Source organism: Cryptomeria japonica, chromosome 2 (genome assembly GCF_030272615.1).
Source record: "Cryptomeria japonica chromosome 2, Sugi_1.0, whole genome shotgun sequence".
Classification (NCBI taxonomy): Eukaryota; Viridiplantae; Streptophyta; class Pinopsida; order Cupressales; family Cupressaceae; genus Cryptomeria; species Cryptomeria japonica.
Window position 1 is genome coordinate 193,839,631 of NC_081406.1, and position 23,251 is coordinate 193,862,881.

At 36.4% G+C, this 23,251-nt stretch overlaps 1 protein-coding gene across 1 annotated transcript; it reads right to left on the reverse strand.

Moving 5' to 3' along the window:
- Positions 1–2,064: 2,064 nt before the first annotated feature.
- On the reverse strand, positions 2,065–18,246 carry LOC131032211 (ethylene-responsive transcription factor ERF016-like). Its single transcript, XM_057963163.2, has 2 exons — positions 17,669–18,246; positions 2,065–2,224 (listed from the first exon to the last, which is right to left on the reverse strand). The coding sequence occupies exons 1-2, from the start codon at positions 18,244–18,246 to the stop codon at positions 2,065–2,067; spliced, it is 738 nt and encodes a 245-aa protein (XP_057819146.1).
- Positions 18,247–23,251: the final 5,005 nt, after the last annotated feature.

Sequence of the window (23,251 nt, forward strand, 5' to 3'; positions counted from 1 at the left end):
TCTAGTCCTTCATTTGTCTTGAATTTTGTTTTCTACTCATCTCCTTCTCTAATTCTGATATGATGGTATCCACTCTTCAAGTCTATCTTTGTGTAGTATCTGACTCCACTCAAATAATTCATTATGTCATCCATCCTAGGAAAAGGAAAGTGATACTTCATGGTGATCTTGTTTATCGCTCTGGAATCAATACACATCCTCCATTCTTCATTCTTCTTAGGTGATAACATTGTTGGCACTGCACGAGGACTCAAACTTTCTCTGATTAAACATTTCCTCAAAAATTCATATACCTGTCTATTCAGGTCCTCATTCTCTATCGGTATCATCTGGTGTGCTACTTTGTTAGGAAAACTAGCTTCAGGAATGAGGTCCATGTAATGACTGATACTTCTCACAGGGGGTAGTACATCAAGTACATTATCTGAAATGATATCTCCATATTCTTTTAGAAACTCCTTTATCTCCTCTGGTTCTTCTTCTTCATGCTCTAGGTCTTCATTCTTCTTAGAAACTAAGGAAAAGCACACATTCTCGTGTCTCATCCCATCTAGAAACTTTCTTCCATCCACCAAACAGATTCTAGCACTTGTACAAACTTCACTCTTCAAAGGCTCCTCCTAGGGCAACAAGGTTTGCTTCATCCCATTTGCAACAATAGTGTATATGTTCTTCCTCCAATCATGTATTATCTATCTATCAAATTGCCAAGGTCTACCCAACAAGATATGACAAATATCCATAGGCAAAATATCACACAAAACTTCATCATGATAAGATCTAATCTTCAATTTCACCAAACTTTGTTCACTTACTAGTATCTTATGATCATCCTGAATCCATGCTATCTGATAACGCTTAGGGTGCTTCAATCTCTCCAAATTCAACTTATTCACCATCTCCTCTGAAACAAGATTATCTGAACTACCACTATCAATAATAACTTTACAACACTTACTGGATACCTTACATTTGGTCTTGAAAAACTCCTCCTCTGCAAGGGCTCTTCATCATCTCCGATATGACACAAAGCTCTCCTCATCACCAGCAATTCTCCATCTTCCATTTTGTTAGCTCATCTAGTATGGTCTTCTTCTATCAATGTTGTTCTTCCAGTGTTCTTTGCCTTCTTACATTCAAAGCACGATGTCATTTTCTGCCAAACTTAAAGCAGGTTCCTCTAAACATTGTTTTATCTTGTCTTTTGTCTTCTTTTCCATAACTCTCATTTTGGTATCCATCAAGTTCTCTTCTTTGGTAAAAATTTATATCATCCTTCAAGTATGAACTACCATCTCTGCTAACTTCCTTGTCTTTATTCTGATCTATATAGGGTCCTCTTCCTCTGGAATAGCTTCTTCCTCCTTGAAATCTTCCTCCAGAAAACCATCCACCTCTACCTCTTTGCTTCTACTCATGTCTTTTGTTCAACTTTTCTTCTGACTGCAAGACATATTGATAAACTTCCTAAATACTCTATAACTTGATTAAACTGAGTTCATCTTGTATAGAGATTTGCAACCCATTCAAATATCTAGCAACTCGTTCAATCTCATCTTTAGTGTGTACGGATCTGATGTTCAACTTGTAGAATGTTTCGGTATACTCTTTCACATTAGATTCCTTCAGCTTCAGGTTCTACAACTTCCAAAACAGATTCACTTGATAATCGGCTGGCATAAACTTTGGTTTTAATTTACTAACCATTTGCTTCTAAGATTTGATCTTCTCTTTACCTCTTCTCTGTCTATCTACCTGCAAATGTTCTCACCAAAGAGATGCATGCCATTTCAACTTAGTGCAAGCATATCTCACCTTTCTATCTTTTGTGGTGCCTTCAAAATCAAAATACTTTTCCATTTTTGTGATCCAATCCAACAATTCATCGGAATCCAACTTTCCATCATAATCTGGTGGGGTAAGGTGTGGTCTAGTATTCGCTCTAGACAATGCTCTTATAAACCTTTCTTCATCTAGCTCATTTGTCGATGGATTTTCTCTTTGTTCTCTAGCTACTTCTTCTTCCTCATCATCACTTACATCTTCAACATGTCGACCTCTTCTCTAGGCCGTTTCAACAGCTTCTAATCGGGCTGCAATTCCTCTCAACATTTCCATCACAGCAGGGTTTTCATTTCCATGCACTCCATCATTTCTATTTCCTCTTCGCGTCATCTTCACGCAAGTCCTCTGCAGCTGTAGGCCAGATCCACAATCTGCCACCCTACAACAAAATCTTACAGGACAACACAATCTTTGGAATGAAAAATTGCTTTGATACCACTTGGTGCAGTCACGACGGAAGAGTCCTCAAAGAGAACAATCTAGACCACGTAGTAAGAGTTACATAGCAGAAACAACATAATCGTGATGGAGGCAATGCAAAACAGGCTTTATTATATCATGAAAATAAATTACAAACTATCGACAACATGCAGGCTTACAAGACTCGGCTCACAGACGTAAGTACAAAACATGCATGTTATGCAACATCCGAGCTCAAGCAAGAATGCGGGCCAACTCCAAACCTCCTAACCTTAGGATTATTCTTCTATGTTCTAATCACTGAATTCTAATGCTCAATAACATTGATTTATATGATCAAGAATGATCCACATCGGTCCAAGATGAAACAAATGTCAAAGAACAAGATGAGACGTGTAAAACAACAAGGTTGGCCTTTGCCAAAGAGATCCCTCCGAAAAATCCAAAGAATGAAGTGCGGACCCAAGGGAAGGTCGGCCACACGCCAAGGAATAGTTAAAACAACAAAAAAAATTTCCACAAACTACGGAAATGATTCGCAAGATCCGCCAAATAGGAAATAGGTCCAAGTGGTTCTAGTATTCTAAGCCAGAAAACTGTCCCAGATTCTGGAAGCGATAACTTGCCAGAAAAATATTCAAACATCCCGCAGACTTAGGATAAGGAAAATGAGCATGTCCACAATCAAAATCCAATTCCACAAGATCTGATGAGAAAATGTAAAGAAATGTAGAATGAAATGTTGAAACTGCAAGACAGGAACAAACTGAAAGAAAAAAAAAATGGTTGATGTAAGATTGCCATGAACCAAGGATGCTCCTACATCAATTACCCTTGTTGTTAATAGTGGGGTCTATGATTTCACTAATGAATTCAATTTAACATTTACCTACACCAATATAAATCAAGCTAAGGGTATGTGCAAGATCAAGGGGGGCCAAAAAGTGGCAATGGAGAAAAAAATGCATTTTCAACCTTTCCAAACACGCAAAAATTCGCTTTGACTTTTTGTTTGGGTCGGGCGAAATTTGAATTTGGTTTGGTAATACCAAATGAAATCGGATATCCGATATTATCGTATATCCAATTTGTGATGTCACTATTGTGATGTCATACTTTTCAAATCGAATATCTGATTTTATCAACATAAAAAATATAGTTTAGTAAAATGGCCATAACTTTTGCGTTTCTTATCGAAATTTTGATTTTTTTAGGCATTGGAAAGGTAATTCATAGAGCTATCAAATGGATGAGGTATTTTGATGATATTATAGACCAAAAATTAATTATAATAATTTTAAGTTAGTCCTTCAATTTTAAAACTTTAAATACTCACAAATTTTGCATACAAAGTCTCATTTTTTTTCTATCACATCTTTTATCTATCACTTGTCTATCTATACTTATATAATATATTTTATATATCTCTCTCTTCTCTACTTATGTCACTTATTTTCTCATTCCATGTAGATAAATAAATTCCCAAGTTACATGCATCTTTGCATATATTTCCATCTTTCTATTCATATCTCTCCCTCTCACACTCCATCATTGTCACTCCTTATTTCTATATTTCTCTATAATAATCTCTCTTCTCTCTATTTATCTCCCTCCTTTACCTTATCCTACCTATACTTATATATTACTTGTCTCTATCACCTCCTTTCTCTCCCTATCTTGTCCCCTCTCTCTTTATATCCCTATAGATCTATCTTCATGTATATTTATATCTCATTATCTCTAAATCTCACTTATTCACTCCATCTCTCCCTCCATTTGTCTTACTCTCCCTATCACGTTGTATCCATATCTATCTCTATCTCCATCTTCACATCTCCATCTCTTTCCCTATCAATCTCTCTTTTTATATGTTCCTCTATCTTTATATATATTCCTATATACATGATCAATCTACTTCTTTGTCTCTTCCTCTATCGCCCTCTTGAAGTATCTTTCCCTTTCTCTACTTTTATCTCTTTATTTACTCCATCTTTATATATATTTTTATCTCTTCCCACATCCTTCTCTATAGTGCCTTTATATATCTCTATATCTTCCTCTTTTTCTCTCTCCCTCTCTATCCATCCCTATCTATAATATCTATCTCTCTTTCTCACTCTCTTGCACTATCTATATATCTCTATCTATCGATATTTCTCTTCCTTAATATCTCTCTATCTCTTCCTTTTTTAATCTCTCTCTTTACCCCTCTCTATCCATTTTTCTCCATCTATTCATATATTTATCTTTGTCCTTACCTCTCTCTTTCTCTATATCTATTCACCTCCCTCTCCCTTTATCTTCATTTTTTATCTCTATCTTGCTCTCTCCTTTTCAATATCTAGATATGTCTACCTCTTTCTATCCATCCTTGTCCTTTAGTTTTTCTCCCTCTCACTTCATACTCCTTAATATCTATATCTCTATTTATGTCCTTGTCCTTTAGTTCTTTTCCCTCTCTTTAGTTCTGCATCTCTCTTCACCTTTATATCTCTCCTTATTTTGAAAATTAGTATATATGGTCTCCTAAGGGGTTATATCGTGTCCTAAGGGGTCATAGAACATCATATGACCCCTTAGGACACAATATGACCCCTAACGACACCATATGTTCTCCTAAGGGATCATATGGTGTCATAAGGGGTCATAAAACACCATATGACCCCTTAAGACACAATAAGATCCCTAATGACACCATATGGTGTCCTAAGGGGTCATAAGACACCAAATGACCCCTTAGGACACCATACAACCCCTAATGACACAATGTGGCATCCTAAAGGGTCATATTGTGTCCTAAGGGGTCATAGGACACCATATGACCCCTTAGGACACCATACGACCCATAGCACCATATAGTGTCCCAAGGGGTCATATGGTGTCTTAAGGGGTCAAAGAATGTCAATATGACCAACTAGGACACAATACGACCCATGACGACACCTAAGGGGTCATATAGTGTCATAAGGGGTCATAGGACACCATATGACCCCTTATAACACCATACAATCCCTTACAACACCATATGGTGTCCTAAGGGGTCATATAACACCATATGACCCCTTATAACACAAGAAGACCCATAACGACATGATATAGTGTCCTTTGGGGTCATATAGTGTCAGGAGACACCATATGACCCCTTAGGACACAATATGACCCCTAACGATACCTAAGGGGTCATATGGTGTCCTAAGGGGTTATATGATGTCCTAAGAACCGTTAGGACATAATATGATCCCTTAGCACACCATACAACCCCTAATGACACCATATGGTGTCCTAAGGGGTCGTAGGACACCATATAACCCGTTAGGACACAATATGACCCCTAACAACACCTAAGGGGTCATAGTGTGTCCTAAGGGGTCATAGGATACCATATGACCCCTAACAACGCTATATGGTGTCTTAAGGGGTCATATTGTGTCCTAAGGGTTCATAGGAGACCATATGACCTATAACAACACAAAATGACACCTAACGATATCTAAGGGGTCATATGGTGTTCTAAGGGGTCATAGGATAGCACACCATACAACCCCTAATGACACCATATGGTGTCCTAAGGGGTCATAGAACACCGTATGACCCCTTAGGACACCATACGATGCATATTGATACTATATGGTGTCCTAAGGGGTCATAGGACACCATATGACCCCTTAGGAGACCATATGACCCATAACAACATAATATTGTGTCCTAAAGGGTCACAGAACACCATATGACCCCTTAGAACACCATACAACCCATAAGGATGCCATCTAGTGTCTTAAGGGGTCATAAGACACAATATTACCCCTTAGGACATAATATGACCCCTAACGACGTCATATAGTGTCCCAATGGGTCATAGGACACCATATGACCCCTTAGGACACCATACGACATCATACCACCCTTTACGACACCATATGGTGTCCTAAGGGGTCATATGGTATCATGAGACACCATATGACCCCTTAGGAAACAATATGACCCCTAACGATACCTAAGGGGTCATATGGTGTCCTAAGGGGTTATACAATGTCCTAGGAACCTTTAATACACAATATGACCCCTTAGCATACCATACAAACCCTAATGACACCATATGGTGTCTTAAGGGGTCGTCGGGCACCATATAACCCATTAGGACATAATATGACCCCTAACAACACCTAAGGGGTCATATCATATCCTAATGGGTCATATAACACCATATGACCTCTTATAAGACAAGAAGACCCATAAAAACATGATATGGTGTCCTAAGGGGTCATATGGTGTCAAGAGACACCATATGACCCCTTAGGACACAATATGACCCCTAACGATACCAAAGGGGTCATATGGTGTCTTAAGGGGTTATATGATGTCCTAGGAACCTTTAGGACACAATATGACCCCTTAGCACACCATACAATCCCTAATAACACCATATGGTGTCCTAAGGTGTCGTAGGACATCATATGACCTGTTAGGACACAATATGACCCCTAACAACACCTGAGGGGTCATATTGTGTCGTAAGGGGTCATAGGACACCATATGACCCCTAACGACACTATATGGTGTCTTAAGGGGTCATATTGTGTCCTAAGGGGTCATAGGAAACCATATGACCCCTAACGACACAAAATGACACCTAACAATACCTAAGGGGTCATATGGTGTTCTAAGGGGTCATAGGACACCATTTGGCCCCTTAGCACACCATATGACCCCTAATGACACCATATGGTGTCCTAAGGAGTCATATGGTGTCCTAAGGGGTCATAGAACACCATATGACCCCTTAGGACACCATACGATGCATAATGATACTATATGGTGTTGTAAGGGGTCATAGGACACCACATGACCCCTTAGAGGACCATACAACCCATAACAACATAATATGGTATCTTAGAGGGTCATATAACACCATATGACCCCTTAGAACACCATACGACCCATAACGACACCATGTGGTATCTTAAGGGGTCATAGGACACCATTTGACCCCTTAGCACACCATATAACCCCTAATGACACCATATGGTGTCCTAAGGATTCATATGGTGTCCTAAGGGGTCATAGAACACCATATGACCCCTTAGGACACCATTTGATGTATAATTACACTATATGGTGTCCTAAGGGGTCATAGGACACCATATGACCCCTTAGGATACCATTTGATGTATAATTACACTATATGGTGTCCTAAGGGGTCATAGGACACCATATGACCCCTTAGAGGACTATACAACCCATAACAACATAATATGGTGTCTTAGAGGGTAATAGAACACCATATGACCTTTTAGAACACCATACGACCCATAACGACACCATGTGGTGTCTTAAGGGGTCATAAGACATAATATGACCCCTAACAACGTCATATAGTGTCGTAAGGGGTCATAAGACACCATAGGACCCCTTAGGACACCATACTACCCCTTGTGACACCATATCGCCCTTTACAAAGCCATATGGTTTCCTAAGGGGTCATATGGTATCCTAATGGGTCATATAACACCATATGACCCCTTAGAACACAAGAAGACCCATAACCACATGATATGGTGTCTTAAGGGGTCATATGGTGTCATCAGACACCATATGACTCCTTAGGACACAATATGACCCCTAATGATACCTAAGGGGTCATATGGTGTCCTAAGGGGTTATATGATGTCCTAGGAACCTTTAGAACAAAATATGACCCCTTAGCACACCATACAACCCCTAATGATATCATATGGTGTCCTAAGGGGTTGTAGGACACCATATAACCTGTTAGGACATAATATGACCCCTAACAACACCTAAGGGGTCATATTATTTCCTAAGGGGTCATAGGACACCATATCACCCCTAAGGACACTGTATGGTGTACTAAGGGGTCATATTGTGTGCTAAGGGGTCATAGGACACCATATGACCCCTTAGCACTCCATACGACTCCTAACGACACCATATGGTGTCCTAAGGGATCATATGGTGTCCTAAGGGGTCATATAACACCATATGACCCCTTAGGACACCATACAACACATAATGACACCATATGGTATCCTAAGGGGTCATATGGTGTCCTAAGGGGTCATAGGACACTATATGACTCCTTAGGAGACCATACGACCCATAATAACATAATATGATGTCCTAGAGGGTCATAGAACACCATAGGACCCCTTAGAACACCATACGACATATAACGACACAATGTGGTGTCCTAAGCAGTCATAAGACACAATATGACCTGTTAGGACATAATATGACCCCTAACAACATTATATAGTGTCCTAAGGGGTCATACAAAACCATATGACCCCATAGAACACCATATAACCCCTTAGAACACCATACGACCCTTTACAACACCATATGGTGTCCTAAGGTGTCATATGGTATCCTAAGGGGTCATATAAAACCATATGACCCCTTAGAACACCATATAACCCCTTATAACATAAGAAGACCCATAACAACACGATAAGGTGTCCTAAGGGGTCATATGGTGTCATGAGACACCATATGACCCCTTAGGACACAATATGACCCCTAACGATATCTAAGGGGTCATATGGTGTCCTGAGAGGTTATATGATGTCCTAGGAATCTTTAGGACACAATATGACCCCTTAGCACACCATACAATCCCAAATGACATCATATGGTGTCCTAAGGGGTCGTAGGACACTATATGACCCGTTAGGACACAATATGACCCCTAAAAACACCTAAGGGGTCATATTGTGTCCTAAGGGGTCATAGGACATCATATGACCCCTAACAACACAAAATGACACCTAGTGATACCTAAGGGGTCATATGGTGTTATAAACGGTCATAGGACACCATATGACCCCTTAACACACCATACCACCCTTAATGACACCATATGGTGTCCTAAGGGCTCATAGAACTTCATATGACCCCTTAGGAAACCATACGATGCATAATGAAACCATATGGTGTCCTAAGGGGTCATAGGACACCATATGACCCCTTAGAAGATCATACGACCCATAACAACATAAAATTGGTGTCCTAAGGGGTCATAAAACACCATATGACCCCTTAGAAGACCATACGACCCATAATGACACCATGTGGTGTCTGAAGGGGTCATAAGACACAATATATCCTCTTAGGACATAATATGACCCCTAACGACGTCATATAGTGTCCTAAGGGCTCATAGGACACTGTATGACCCCTTAGGACACAATACGACCCCTTAGGACATAAAATAACCCTAATGACACTTAAGGGGTCATAGGACACCATACAACACATAACAACACTAAATGGTATCCTAAGGGGTCATATGATGTCCTAAGGTGTCATAGGACACCATACGACCCATAACACCATATTGTCTCCAAGCACATGGTGTCCTAAGGGGTCATACGACACCATATGACCCATTAGGACACAATAAGACCCCTGATGACACCTAATGGGTCATATATTGTCGTAAGGGTTCATAGGACACCATAAGACCCCTTAGGACACCATACGACTCCTTGCGATACCATATGGTGTCCCAAGGTATCGTATGGTATCCTAAGGGGTCATATAATGTCCTAAGGGGTCATATGGTGTCCTATGGGGTTTTAGGACACCATATGACCCCTTAAGACACCATAAGACCCATAACGACACCATATGATGTCCTAAGGGGTCATATGGTGTCCTAAAGGGTCATGGGACACCATATGACCTCTTAGGACATAGTATGAGCCCTAAGAAAACCTAATGGATCATATGATGTCTAAGGGGTCATACGATGTCTTGTGACCCCTTAGGACACAATATGACCCCTTAGCACACCATACAACACCATATGACCCATTTGGACACAATATGACCCCTAACAATACCTAAGGGGTCATATCGTGTCCTAAGGGGTCATAGGATACCATATGACCCCTTAACACACCATACGACTTGTAATGACACCATATGGTGTTCTAAAGGCTCATAGAACACCATATGACCCCCTAGGACAACATAAGACTTATAAAAACATCATATTGTGTCCTAAGGTGTCATATGGTGTCCTAAAGGTTCACGAGACACCATATGACCCTTTGGACACCATATTCTCTCTCACATTATTTATTTTCCTTAATTATCCTCAATCACCTCTCTCCTCCTATGGGTTTATAGATACTTCCCTCTCCCCCTCTACCCACCCCCTAATTACTCTCTATGTCTCTCTTCACCTCTATCCCCATCTCTCTTCTCTCTTTGTTGATACTTTCCCCTCTGCCCCTCTCCTCCTACCCCCTAATAATCTCAAACTCTCCCTCTCATTCTCTCTTCACCCCAATCACCCCTCCCTCTCTCTCTTCGCCTTCCACCTAATTACCTATAGCTCTCTCTCTCTCTCACACACTCTCTCTTCCCCCAATTAATATCTCCTTCTCACCTCTCTCCCCCTCTCCTTTTTTTGATACTTCCCTACACCTCTCCTTGTCCCCTCTAAATTTTGTTGCTAGAGATGAGAAGGAAATGCAGAGAGACTAGTCTAGATCTTAAGGAAGAGAGAGTGACATAGAGGAGGAAAATATGAAGAGGTAGAAATATAAGCACCTTGTAGAGCTTGAGAGATTTAATGAGGTATTCATTGATAGTTAGAGATATAGGTCTAGAGAGAGATGTATAAATATGGACAAAAGAGAGGGAGGAAGAAACAAATAGGTGGTGTGATAGGTTTAGGAGAGAGAGGTGGAGAAAGGAACAAACATAGATAACATGGTTTATCAAAATTTATCGAACTCAATAAAATTCATAAATTTTTTATTATTATTTAATTACTTATTTAGTTTATTTTGAGATGATTGTTACAAAAATTCATGCAATAGGGAAATCATATGAAAAAGTCATGAGTTTTTTATGTTTTAAAAATGAAGGATGAATTTAAATGAATTATAATGATTTTTTAAAACAAATAATTGAAAATATACCTATTCCATATCATAGAGCTCTTAATTACCTTTCCAACGCCTGTAAAAAATCAAAATTTCGATATAAAACGCAAGTTATGCCCAATTTACTAAAATATATTTTTTTATTTTTTCAAAAATCCGATATCCGATTTTATCCAATAAAATCCGAAATCCGATTTTATCCGATATCCAATTTTAAAACATAAATTTTTCCCTCCATATTTTGGTTCGGGTTTGCTTTGGGATTTGGCTTGGAAGTGACAAGCTGGAAAGTCAACTGAAAAAACATGTTTTTCAGTATTCCTTGATTTTCCAGACTTTACACTGGTGGCTGATGACTTTTTTTATAGCCAAAACTAATAAAACAAAAAGGGTTTTTTAAGGACGTTCTCAGCTTTCCAACAATATAAGGCTTGTCTTATTTTGACTTTAATAAATAATTATTATTTATTTTCTAATTGAATTCTGACAAAAGTCCCGATTGATAGACTGATTGAAAAATACTCATAACTTTCAAAACACATAACATTTTTTGAATCTGAAACATGCATCACATCCTATGCTTCATCTACTATAGAGAAAAAATTTAAAAATTTAAATTTCATAAGGTTTTGACCAAGTTAAGGTGGTCAGATGTAGGAGTTTCTGAATTTCTGAAAAGCTGTAGTAAAAAATTCATAAATAATTATTTACTTTATAAAAAATTATAAAAAAATATGTGTCACATCCGGACATGAGTCTTATACTTATATTATAAATCTTATAAAAAAATACTATGGTTTGATTGTGATTAGGGTGGTCAGACATACACCTACTTCTTATCTTTTTCCTAAAATTTTTGTACCACTGCATTGAAATTTGAAATTTAAAATTTTCATCAAATAGAATTTTGTTTTTCAAAAAACAACTAGTAGCTTAGAAACTACATTCAGTTTTCTATAGATTCTCTTCTTACATATTTTAAAAATAATGTTCATAACTCATTCAATTTTTCATGTCAAGTTGCATAACTCTGATTTTTTGAAATTTCATTGCCACTTAAGGGCCTGTTTTGGCACACCATGATCCTACACATACCCCTAAAATGCATTTTTAATTGAAAATTGGAACCCATTTTAAAGCATTATATCATGCAATATGAACTTTTAATGTTTAAACTTGGCAACATGATACATGTACCTATGAGTCCAACGTAGAAGCAACATTGAACAAAACTATGGATTGTGGAAACCTAATGTGATTAAGCCTCGAATCTTCAACACATATACAATTCAAAGCCCTCCCTTAGATTTCTCTAAAACATATAGCAAATGGACTTTTATTTAAACATATGTGCCTCTAAAACAAATCAATATTATTCAAACACAAATGATGATATGTAAAATAGGACTGTATGTGATTCCTTTATAAAATCAAAATGAAATATTTGTCTTACACATGAAATGGCTAGGGAAAAGGGAAAATATTCGACTTAAACATGATCAAAACACAACTACCATATAGGGCATCAAGTGAATTGTACAACATCAAAGTTTCCAAGGGTGGTGGTCTATAAAACTGAAAAGCTATAGGCTACCAATCTTGGACATATGTGGTGCAGGAGCACCTGAGCACCTAAATGCTCAAATCCTAGCAGGTATAGCATTTTGTTGCAAATTAAGCATGTGTGTTTATTTTATGCTTCTAGTAGGTTTAATAGGTTTGTTTTGTGGTGTAATAAGGTTTGGAACTCATTTGTGTTTAAGAGTTTCCAATATTTTTGTTTTTTTCTCAATGGGCCAAAAACTGTCAATTTTGGGTCCAAATGAGCATTTTTGAATTTTTGATGTTTTAAAGCCTTGAAAGGAATTGGAGCATGTTTATTTAGTTTTTCTAATGATTTTGAGTCATTGGTTTGAGTGCCAAGTCACCGGGAGTCAAAATGCAACTTTTTGAGCAACAAAAGTTGTCAAAAGTTGTCAAAAAGCTGTCAAAAAGTGCAAAAAAGTGACTTTTGGTGGTTTTGGTTAGTTCCAGCCTGTACCTGTCCATACAAAGGCTTCAATAAGTTGGCACATGTATAAAAACCATGTTCCCATCATTGTATGTATGGTTCATGTTGGAAAAGTAAGTGAAATACTTGTTTTTGCTCTTGTTTTGTGAGTTTTAACTAGTTTTCTGCACTTTTGAGAGTACAGTCCGTACCATGGCTTCATGAGTCCATACTACTCCTGTTTTTTATTGGTGTGATCTCATTTTATGTTTGAGTAGTGGTTTGGAACAAGTTTTGTTTGAAGTGCTCTTGAGAAAGGCATTGTTTTGTGGTTCCAATGGAAGATCATTCATGGTCCAACTGATTTCTTCAAAGTCTCTTCACCCATGGCTTTGAGGAAATTTGTTGGATCCTTTGTACATACTGTATCATACATCTATTTTCCTTTTCTAGCAATGCACAAGTGTTTGTAAGCCCATGGCAAGTATGTGAAGTGAACAACTTGGCTTGGGTATCCTTAAATTTGTTGGAATGGTACTTTGCTGTTCATAGCACTGTACTTTGAAATGTTGAAGAAGAATTAAGTTGGCAAGAGTCATCATTGTATTTTACCATCCTTGTCTCTCTCATGACTTGGTTGGATGCAAGAAGCAAAGGTGTAATCAGACTGCAAAACAGTGAGTCACTGTTTCATTGTTAGATCCTCATTGCCAACCTCCCTAAATGGATAGTATGGAATGATGGATTCCTCTTTCATGCATCATGGAATGTATTTATAAATGTTTTTAATGCTAAGAAGACAAGATGCACAATTTTATTGTAAAGGACCTAAATAAGGATCCTAGAAAGGTGTATCCTCTGTCACAGTCTTATAGTGCTGTCATGTTTTGTGGTATCTTTTGAGTGATCAAACTTGTAAGATCCTTGAAGAGGATATATGTGTTATTTTACCTTGCCATTTACACCTTCTTGCAGGCTAGGGATAGAGTGAAGAAATAAATTAAAACAAAGAAAGAAAGTGTAAATAGTTTTAAGACTGTTAAAGTGCAGTGATGGCGGGTGTATGAGCAACAGTCATAAGAAATCCCTTCTTATTTGCTTTGCAGGGTGTTCAAACTCATGTCAACTCTTTTTTGCATCCATATTTGATATAATTTCATTGTATTTGGTTTATCAATGTTGAAAATGTGTGTAAAACATTAAAAACATCGTTGTCCCAGTCCTCTAGACTGTTATTTCTGTGTAAGGGCAGGAGTATGGCATTTGTTTGACATAATGAAAATATTCTAAGTTGGATTTTGGATCCTTGGAAGTGTTTTATAGATGTCATAGCAAGGTTTTAACTTTTAAATTGGGTCTAGTAGCATGGAGAAGACCTTTAATTTGCAAACCCTCACTAAAACCTTCAAAAACCCTTGAAAAATGCCTCTTTTGTGGGACAGTCCTCAAACAGTCCGTACAGTACTTGCCATAGAAAAAATCCTTGAGTCTTCATCATCAATAGACCACATCTCCAAGGGTTTGTCATGAATTTTAGCAAGTTGAGCAGGGTGAACAAATTTCACTAAAAACTAGGGCTAATTCTAGTAGCCTTTTTGGAGCAAAATTGACAATTTCATGAAATCGGTAAGGAAGGAGAGGTAAATGATTGTTTCAAATAATCAAAACTAATAAGTTAAGACCTGAGACACCCTACTACAAGCCCCACAACATTTCATTAAGTCATTTGACCAAAATGACCATTTGAACCTAGAAGTTGCCTTGAGTAGAACCACGCTCTTTGCACTCAACTTGGGAATTTTCATTCTTGAAAGGTGAGGGACAGTCATCATACTTTGCAGACCTGTCCAGATGCTCAATCAACACATTAATATGATTGAAATCCTTAAAGGTGCAAACAAGATTTGGTAGACCATGGTTCTCCAACAGTTGCCCATTCCTGGAAGAGAGGAGATTCAGCCAGTTGGACAACCAAACTTGTTCATTTTTGGTGACACACAAGAGGACCTCATTTCAGACTTGAATGCCTTAGCATGGAAGGTAAGGAGGAGTGATGTACAATACAATAGGGTGCAAGCAGTGTTGAATAGAGAGGAGGAGATAGGAGAAAGGTTTAGAAGAATCCCATTTGTGCCTAGGGATTGATTTGGGAAGCACATTGAGAACAAAAGCCCACCAACCTCAAAGAAGACCAACTCCTACTCTACCTCCTCATCAATATGCTATCAACTAAGTGAACTCTATCTAAAACCAAGTTCCTCATAAAACCTTGAAAGGAGTTACTCCTTTTGAAGGTTAGAGAGGTAAGAAATCAACAATGAAACATTTTAGTCTTTGAATGTCAACCTACACAATGTTATGGATCTTCATAGTGGGCATTTGATCTTTGTGGGTTATACAAATGCAATAAAGAGATATTGGTTCCTTATTCATAAGATATTCAACAAAATGATTGTTAATTTCGAGGAAGGTTCTTCAAGGCCAACTCTTAAAATTTCTTCTTCAATTATTTAAGTATACTTCAAACAAATAATTGCTTGTCTTAGATTTAATTTCAAGAACTAAAACATATCTATTCTACCAAATTCATTCACGACACAATATCAATCTTATTACTTTTTAATATAAAGAAATTTTATATTTAACTAAAAACAATCCCTAATAATCCCAATTCAAAGGCTTCCACCTTTATAAACAAGCTAATATAGCAAGATATTCCCACATAGTCAATATTACAACCTCTTTCCAGAATGCAAGTGAAATCTAGTTACTTCACATTCTCCCTATAATACACTAAATAGCTTATGATTTAATGCATCTTGCAACCTCTTTCTAAACCTAGTTTAGAAATTAAATTCAGAGAACCATAACTTGTGTTCTTGATGCATCTTCAAATTTTAAGTGTAACTAATTTCAATTTCTCATCCAAAATCGGTATTTTTTTATTTCAAAATAAAGGACCAGTTAAGACCCCTTTGTGGTCCACCGTTTGCATGCATATACCCATAATATGCAACAAGAATCTAAATTTCTCTATCTATTACATACTTATGAATTTTCTTAGTTCTTAAAGAAATTTTCATTTAAGCTTTTAGAGTTATCTTCATTATTTGAATGTTATTATGTGATTTAATTGTTATTGCTAAAGACTCATTGTTGTATTTCCTCTTGAGAGCATGTTACTTGGATATTCTAAGAGTATTAAAATATTAGGCTTAACATTTTTCTTAACATAGTCTCTTTCGGTCTTTGGTAGTAGATTTATTTTCCTTGTAATGGATAATTAAGTAGAATTATATCTTTGGTAAAGTGTTTACTTGTGAAGTTGGCTGCGTAAGGTGTGGTTGAATATTTATGAGTTACTTAGAAGCTATGTTTTTTCTCAAGTTTTTCATTGAAATTCAACCTTTAACTCTTCACTTTGTATCCTAGAAAGTAGTGGTACCGGTTATGTTTGTCCCAAACTATCACTTATACTCAATATAATACATTGTCTCACCATAATTTAAATAATTTATGAGTCCTTATGACATAACATGAATATTATAGCTTCATATATGTTGTCCTATACCATTTATTTGTTCATAAATTCATCTACCTTGTTCAAACATTTATGTACTTTATAATAGGTTAACCAATCTATGCTATTGCCATCAAGATTAGCCTATGAATTGGTCATCATGAAGTTAGCCATGTTTAAGAACCAATAGTATTAAATACTTAGAAGAATAGAAGGGAATATTGCCTAATTTTAGCAAATCTCAAAGTAGAAGGAAAGAGGAATTATATCCCATGTGTTGATCTTGTCCAACCTTGGTAGTCAACATTACTTCATTTATGGTCATTGTAAGGTCTAATACATCCTCATTACTTATATTTCCAAAGTACAACTATAAACTAGGTTAAGGTCTATAACAATAAAAGCTTTCAAACAAATTGAATTTCTTTTAAATAGATCTACTACCCCTTTTCTATTGGCCCAAGCATTGTGACCTCGTTTACCATAATAATAATATTTAGCTACCTTTTTTCCTTGCATTGATATTAAAAAAATAAAATGATATACATTATATTGAAATATTTTGTCAAAAAGAGTTCTTTTAGATGCCCAAATACCTACTATTCAAGGCACAAAAGCCATAAGTAAATCACTACAAACTCTAATATATAAGCTTGAATGCATTAAAACTTTCAAAATAATAGAAAAAAACCTCCAAAACAAACTTATATTCAAAAAGCTCTATGAAATGATAAAAGGAGAAAATTAAACCAATAAAATGAATTTTATTATTGAAATATACAAATAATAATTTAAATTATTTAGGTGGTTGTTATTTAGTCTATGCCCTCCTTTTTTATTGATTTGAAAATAATAATAATAATAAATAAATAAATAAATAAAATAAAATTCTTAGATTAATCAATAAAATACACACTTTTACATAATTTCTCCCAATTTGTGGGAAAATTATTCTAATTAATCCCTCAAACTCCTCACTGCGACCCCACCCGGAATTCTCGCAGGTCTTCCGTCCGCTGCGGAAAAAGCCCTGTATGCTCTTCCGCAAGTATAGGAAAATAACTATTCTCAACGACTTCCTCTAATGTTGGAAAATCCTCAAAATCGGTCATATCCCCAAGAAGCGAATCGAGCAGTGTCAACCCCTGCTCCTCGAACATCTGCTCCCTCTCCATACAAGACTGGGATTTCGAAGCAGAAAATACGGCGCCGTTATCCGGAACCTGCCGGAATTCTTGCAGAGCAAATTTGGCCGCCACAGATTGAATTTGTGCAGGAGATAGTGAAGAGGCGGACGGAATTTCCGGCAGGGAGTCGGGGAAATTAAACTTGGCTTGGGATCCTCTGAGGCAGTAAATTGCACAGTCATAAGCCCGAGCGGCCTGATAAGGAAAATCATAAGACCCCAGCCAAATTCTAACCCTGGAATTGGGCACTCTCACTTCGGAAACCCATTTCCCCCATTTTCTCATTCGCACTCCCTTGAATTGTTGTGCCTTGTCTTGGCTGTGCTCCAATGTGGTATGTTGTTTCCGATTTGCCAACGTCTTAACCATGTTCTGTAGCACATAGAATTTACGAATACTTCGACTTGTATATGAAAAAATGTGTTCCAGTGCTTGCGCTTATATAGAGAGGATTCTAATGTCTGAGTCTATTTTTCGGGGTGACCGTGAAGAATTTTTCCACTGCCTTTTCACTAGTCTTATTTTGCGGGTACAATTTTTTAAAGATTTGCCAATTTCGGTCAGTTTGGGATGAGGAGGAAAATGACCCCTCGTTGCTGGAAAGATCAAATATGGAAGAAATGAAAATGGCGGCTTGTGTGTGGAATGAGAAAGCATGAAAAGGGCCCACGTTTGTTTACTTGGCCAACATGGTCGTCAAATTGAGGAGGTTTTGGGGTCGCCTTCTGCATTTATCTTCCAGAAGGTTTTAAAGTCTACATGTTGACGGTTGCACGGCATAACATGACCTCACAAGCCGTAACGTAAGCAATGACGTGCTCCTAAAATTAAACACTTCAAATTAAGACCACACTCTTAGCCGGGTACACTTTCTCAATTAAACTACTAAGGGGAGGGATTATTCGGCTAATTTTGTCTTTAAATCTCCGTTTTTTAAGAAATGTAAATGGATACTTACCATGTAGATGTTCTTATAAATGAAAATAAACTTTCTTACACTTAGGTTAAGTTTATAAAATAAGATCTCTTGATAGTCAGACCTCTCCCTATTGATAGTAAGGGTCCCTATCCCTCCTGCCATATGCGAAATTAGGGGGAGGCAGGGTGGGAGGATGAGTATATAATTCAATTTATAATTAGTCTTGCATAACATGGTATTATGTTTTTTTTTGGAAAGGAAGCAAAGAAAAATTAAGAATTTTTCAAAGGCTTGGCTTTTTGTCTAGTTGATCGGTGTTTATTTTTTATTTGTTGAAGAAAGAGTTTTCAATTTGACAAAATTTTCAAAAAGGTCATCCAATGGGAAAAGAGGGCAAGGAAAACATTACAGAGGTTTTCCGAGGCTCTTTGTTGCTAGATGCAAAATTGTGTGTGTGCAATTTGGTATGGCTTTAAGGTATTGGGCATTGCATGACAAGGATATATGTCTTACATAAGATCAAATGAACAAGGTAAGGACATGCATCAAATATTTGAAGGATAATTTGGACTGTTTAAATAATTTATTTGTGAATTCCACGAACATTCCTTGCATTACATGACTTTTTCTATTTGGTTGTGTCACAACTTTGTTAGGTAATTTATTTAAATGACTTTTCACCTTTGGATTATTGTAGCTACTATAATTATTGCCTTTGAATGTCTTTTATAAATTGTGGCTAAGATTGATTTCACCAAATTGACCTATCCATTTAATAGAATTAGAAAAATTCTAATTCTCAAACTCTAGATCATCATAAGAACATGCTTAGACTAATGGCTTGAGACGACATCCTTTTTAGGTGTCCTTCCCAAATGGTTTCATCATTTTGTTTGCATTATAACCCTTAAATGCAAATTCAATCTCAAGACACAATTTAGATTTCTTTTGGGGCTCTATTTTTCCAACCCTTTTTTTCTTTTCAAAGCATATAAATCAACATGAAAATAACAATGTTTTTTTTAAAGACTTCCACAACCCACATTAGTAAAATAAATTTAAGAAAATATATATGTCTATATTATTTTAAACAAGGATTTTTTGGGGTTTTAACTTAAGGTTTCATGATGCAAATATGGATTTTGAGAATATTCGTGTGTTGTGTATAATTGCAACTCTTTGACATTACCCTACAACACAAGTGTGAACATTTAAAAAGTAAACTCAAGAATTAAAATTTGAAATGTTGATCTTACCATTTGTGGAAAGACTATTTTTTTGAATTGTAAGGATCAAATTGCATAGGATGTTAAGAAAAAAAATACAACTAGGCGACTATTGAAATTTCAATCAAGATAATAAAGAATAGAAGAAAAAAAATTTAAGTTACTAGGGAAAAATTTTAGGCTAAGAAAACTCCATGCTATTGGCATACCAAAGAAAATCATAGTAGACCTATGCATGAAAACACTTCCCAAAAATCTACCTCTTTTAACAATTAGAGGCCATTGCTAGAATAATACAAATGTTTGATTGGGCCTATTGAATTTCCAATGTTGTGGTAGACCGTTGGATAATTTATATGGGAATTTGAAATATATGGTGTTGTCTCTTTGTACTTTCTCTTAGGTTAGGTTTATAAATTTTAGGCCATGACCACCCAAGTAATGCATCACAATATACTCCACATATAAGAACTATTAAAGACAAGGACATAGTTAATGGGATTAATCATGTTGTGGCCTATCACAACAATCCATTGTAAAGCTTAAGATTTTCTCTAAAATCATTTTATTGTTGATGTGAATAATCCTTCCCTTCTCATTAATCTATATGTCTCATTTAAAATTTGCACGAGGGTTAGATGTAGACCCCATGCCAGCTTTTGTACAACAATGTTAGCCCTAGCCAATAATGGTGTTGGACCATGACTTTACACAACCCATTAGCAAATGGTGTTTTAAACATGACGATTAAAATTTTGTTTTAGTGACAAAAATAGTTAACAAACACAAATACTCCCCAAATTTTTTTATACACCTCACATTATATTCTTAAAGTATGGAATTAATTTAACTAAGGATAAAAGTTTTACAGAAATTTTATTGTAAACAAACAACTCTACATACTATTTATTATTTTACCACTTTAACCATAATATTTAACTATGAATATTTTCTTTATTTTTCTAAACATTAGCATTTTGGAATGTGGCAAATTGACTCTTAATATGTAGCTTTCCAACTCATTCATAAGCTACCTTCATGTCACCATGACTAATAAATCATTTTATCTAGAAAATAAATCAATGTTATTGCATGAGAAGACATATCATAAAATATCCTTATGTAGGTGAATATATCAAATGACATTATGCAAAGAACACCCTTTAATCAATAGATTAATATTAAATATTCTAATCTTATGGAGTTGTATGATGGTAAATTTGTTGGCATTTGCATGAAGATTGCATTAATGATATGTTATGTTGTCATTGATGTCAATTAACCAGTAATGATATTGTTGATATTGTTGTAATATTGTTTTGTAACCGGTAGGATGAACTAGTTAAGGAAACTATAACCGGTAGGAATAATTTATGGAGTGAACCGGTATTGCTATATATTGGAGAGTTGAACCGGTAAACCCTACTTGTTGATTTGATAAACCTTAACCGATTAAGTTTGGTGAATTGGTTTATGATCTGATGATGAGAGGTAATGATTATGACACATATGATTATTGTCTGAAGACAATTTCAAGTAATTTTGGCACGTTGATATAACAGTTTTCATCTAGGAAATGAGCAAGTATACTACATGTAATGCAAAGCGCATGATGAGTTACTAAGTTCGATGAAGCGATGATCAAGGAGCAATCAAGGTTTTCTTGATTGATGTGCAGAGATTACTATGTAATCCAACGGTCATACTTGAACCGACTTGTTTGTAATCTCTACGAGAATTAGGTTTTTGTTGTGTTACCGACCTAATTGATTTGTTTATAAGGTCGATGAGTTGTTTAGTTTAAGAGTTGGCAAAGATCAGTTGAGTGTGTGGTTGCTGAACTGGATGATGTATCTACAGTTTGAGTAAAGGCAGATAAGAGCATAAAAAGGATCTGATCAAGCAAGTGTAGTTCTATTCAAATAGATCAACAAACTCCTGTTGTTTTCTAACAATTACAGTAGAATTGAAATACCCTAACCAGGTAAGCTCTAACAAGCTTGGTGCTATTTAAATCCTCTAACTAGGTGATCCATTAGATTGGATTTTTAAATCCTCTACCGAGGTTACTCCTTATAGGGTGTTTCTACTAACAAGGCATTGTAGTCAAACCTTAACTAGGTGGTCCCTAACAGGATCTATTCTTAACATGACTTTTGTAAAGATTTAACAAGCTAGGCTCCTAACAAGGAGAACTTTAGAAGAGTTCAGATAGTTATCTTGTGAGTCTCATCTCACCGTGGTTTTTCCCATTTGGGTTTCCATGTCAAAAATATTTGTGTCAAGTGGTGAATGTTTTTGTGGTTATGTTCTTATGGTTGATTTACTTAACTACTTTGATAAGTTATGATAACCGGAAGCATTGAGAAATGAATTCTATTGACATATGAAAAAACATTTGGATGTTTATGAGTTTGAAGTTGTTTACTGTTAATTTGTTGTGATAGTCAACCGGTTTATCTTATGAGTTTTTATCTTGACAGTGGTATTGCATTGATAGTTCTAAGTTTACTTTGAGAGATTGATTTTGAGATTGGTGAAGTTAGTATCAATTTTTCTATCTACTTATTCAACCCCCCCTCTCAGTAGTTGATTGGATTCTTATTCTTTCATCATACCATCAATTGGTATCAGAGCATATCAAGTCCTATAAGGTCTAAGCCTAACAAGCTTGAGGTAAAGATCTTGCAGATCATGATGAAGAATAAAGGTCTGAAGTTTAATAGAGAGAACTATAGGATATGGAGTGACAGAATGAAAATTTATATCAAGTCTGGGAAGCCAGTATTGGGAACATGTCAATACTCAATATGTTGCACCTACTAGGATTTTGACTAATGATCAGAAGAAAGAGAAACAAGAAAATCATCAAGCATTAGAGGCTATTATCAGTTCTTTGTCTGATGCAGAGTATGTAGACGTTCATGGTCTAGAGACTGCATATGAGGTATGGAAAAAAATTGAAGAGATTTATAGCAGTGATGAACATGTTAATATTTCTAAAGAAGAGAGACTAAGAGGAAAGTTTGATGACATAAAGATGGCTGAAGGTGAGAATATCTAGCAGTATGGTCAAAGAATAAAAGAGATAGTCGGTGAAATTAAGAGTGTGGGAGGTAAAGTGGAAGATACCATAGTGATCAGTAAACTACTGAGAACCTTGCTACCGGTCTACGCTATCCGAGTTGCAATCATTCAGGAGCTAAAGTCCACTGACAAAACTAAGGTA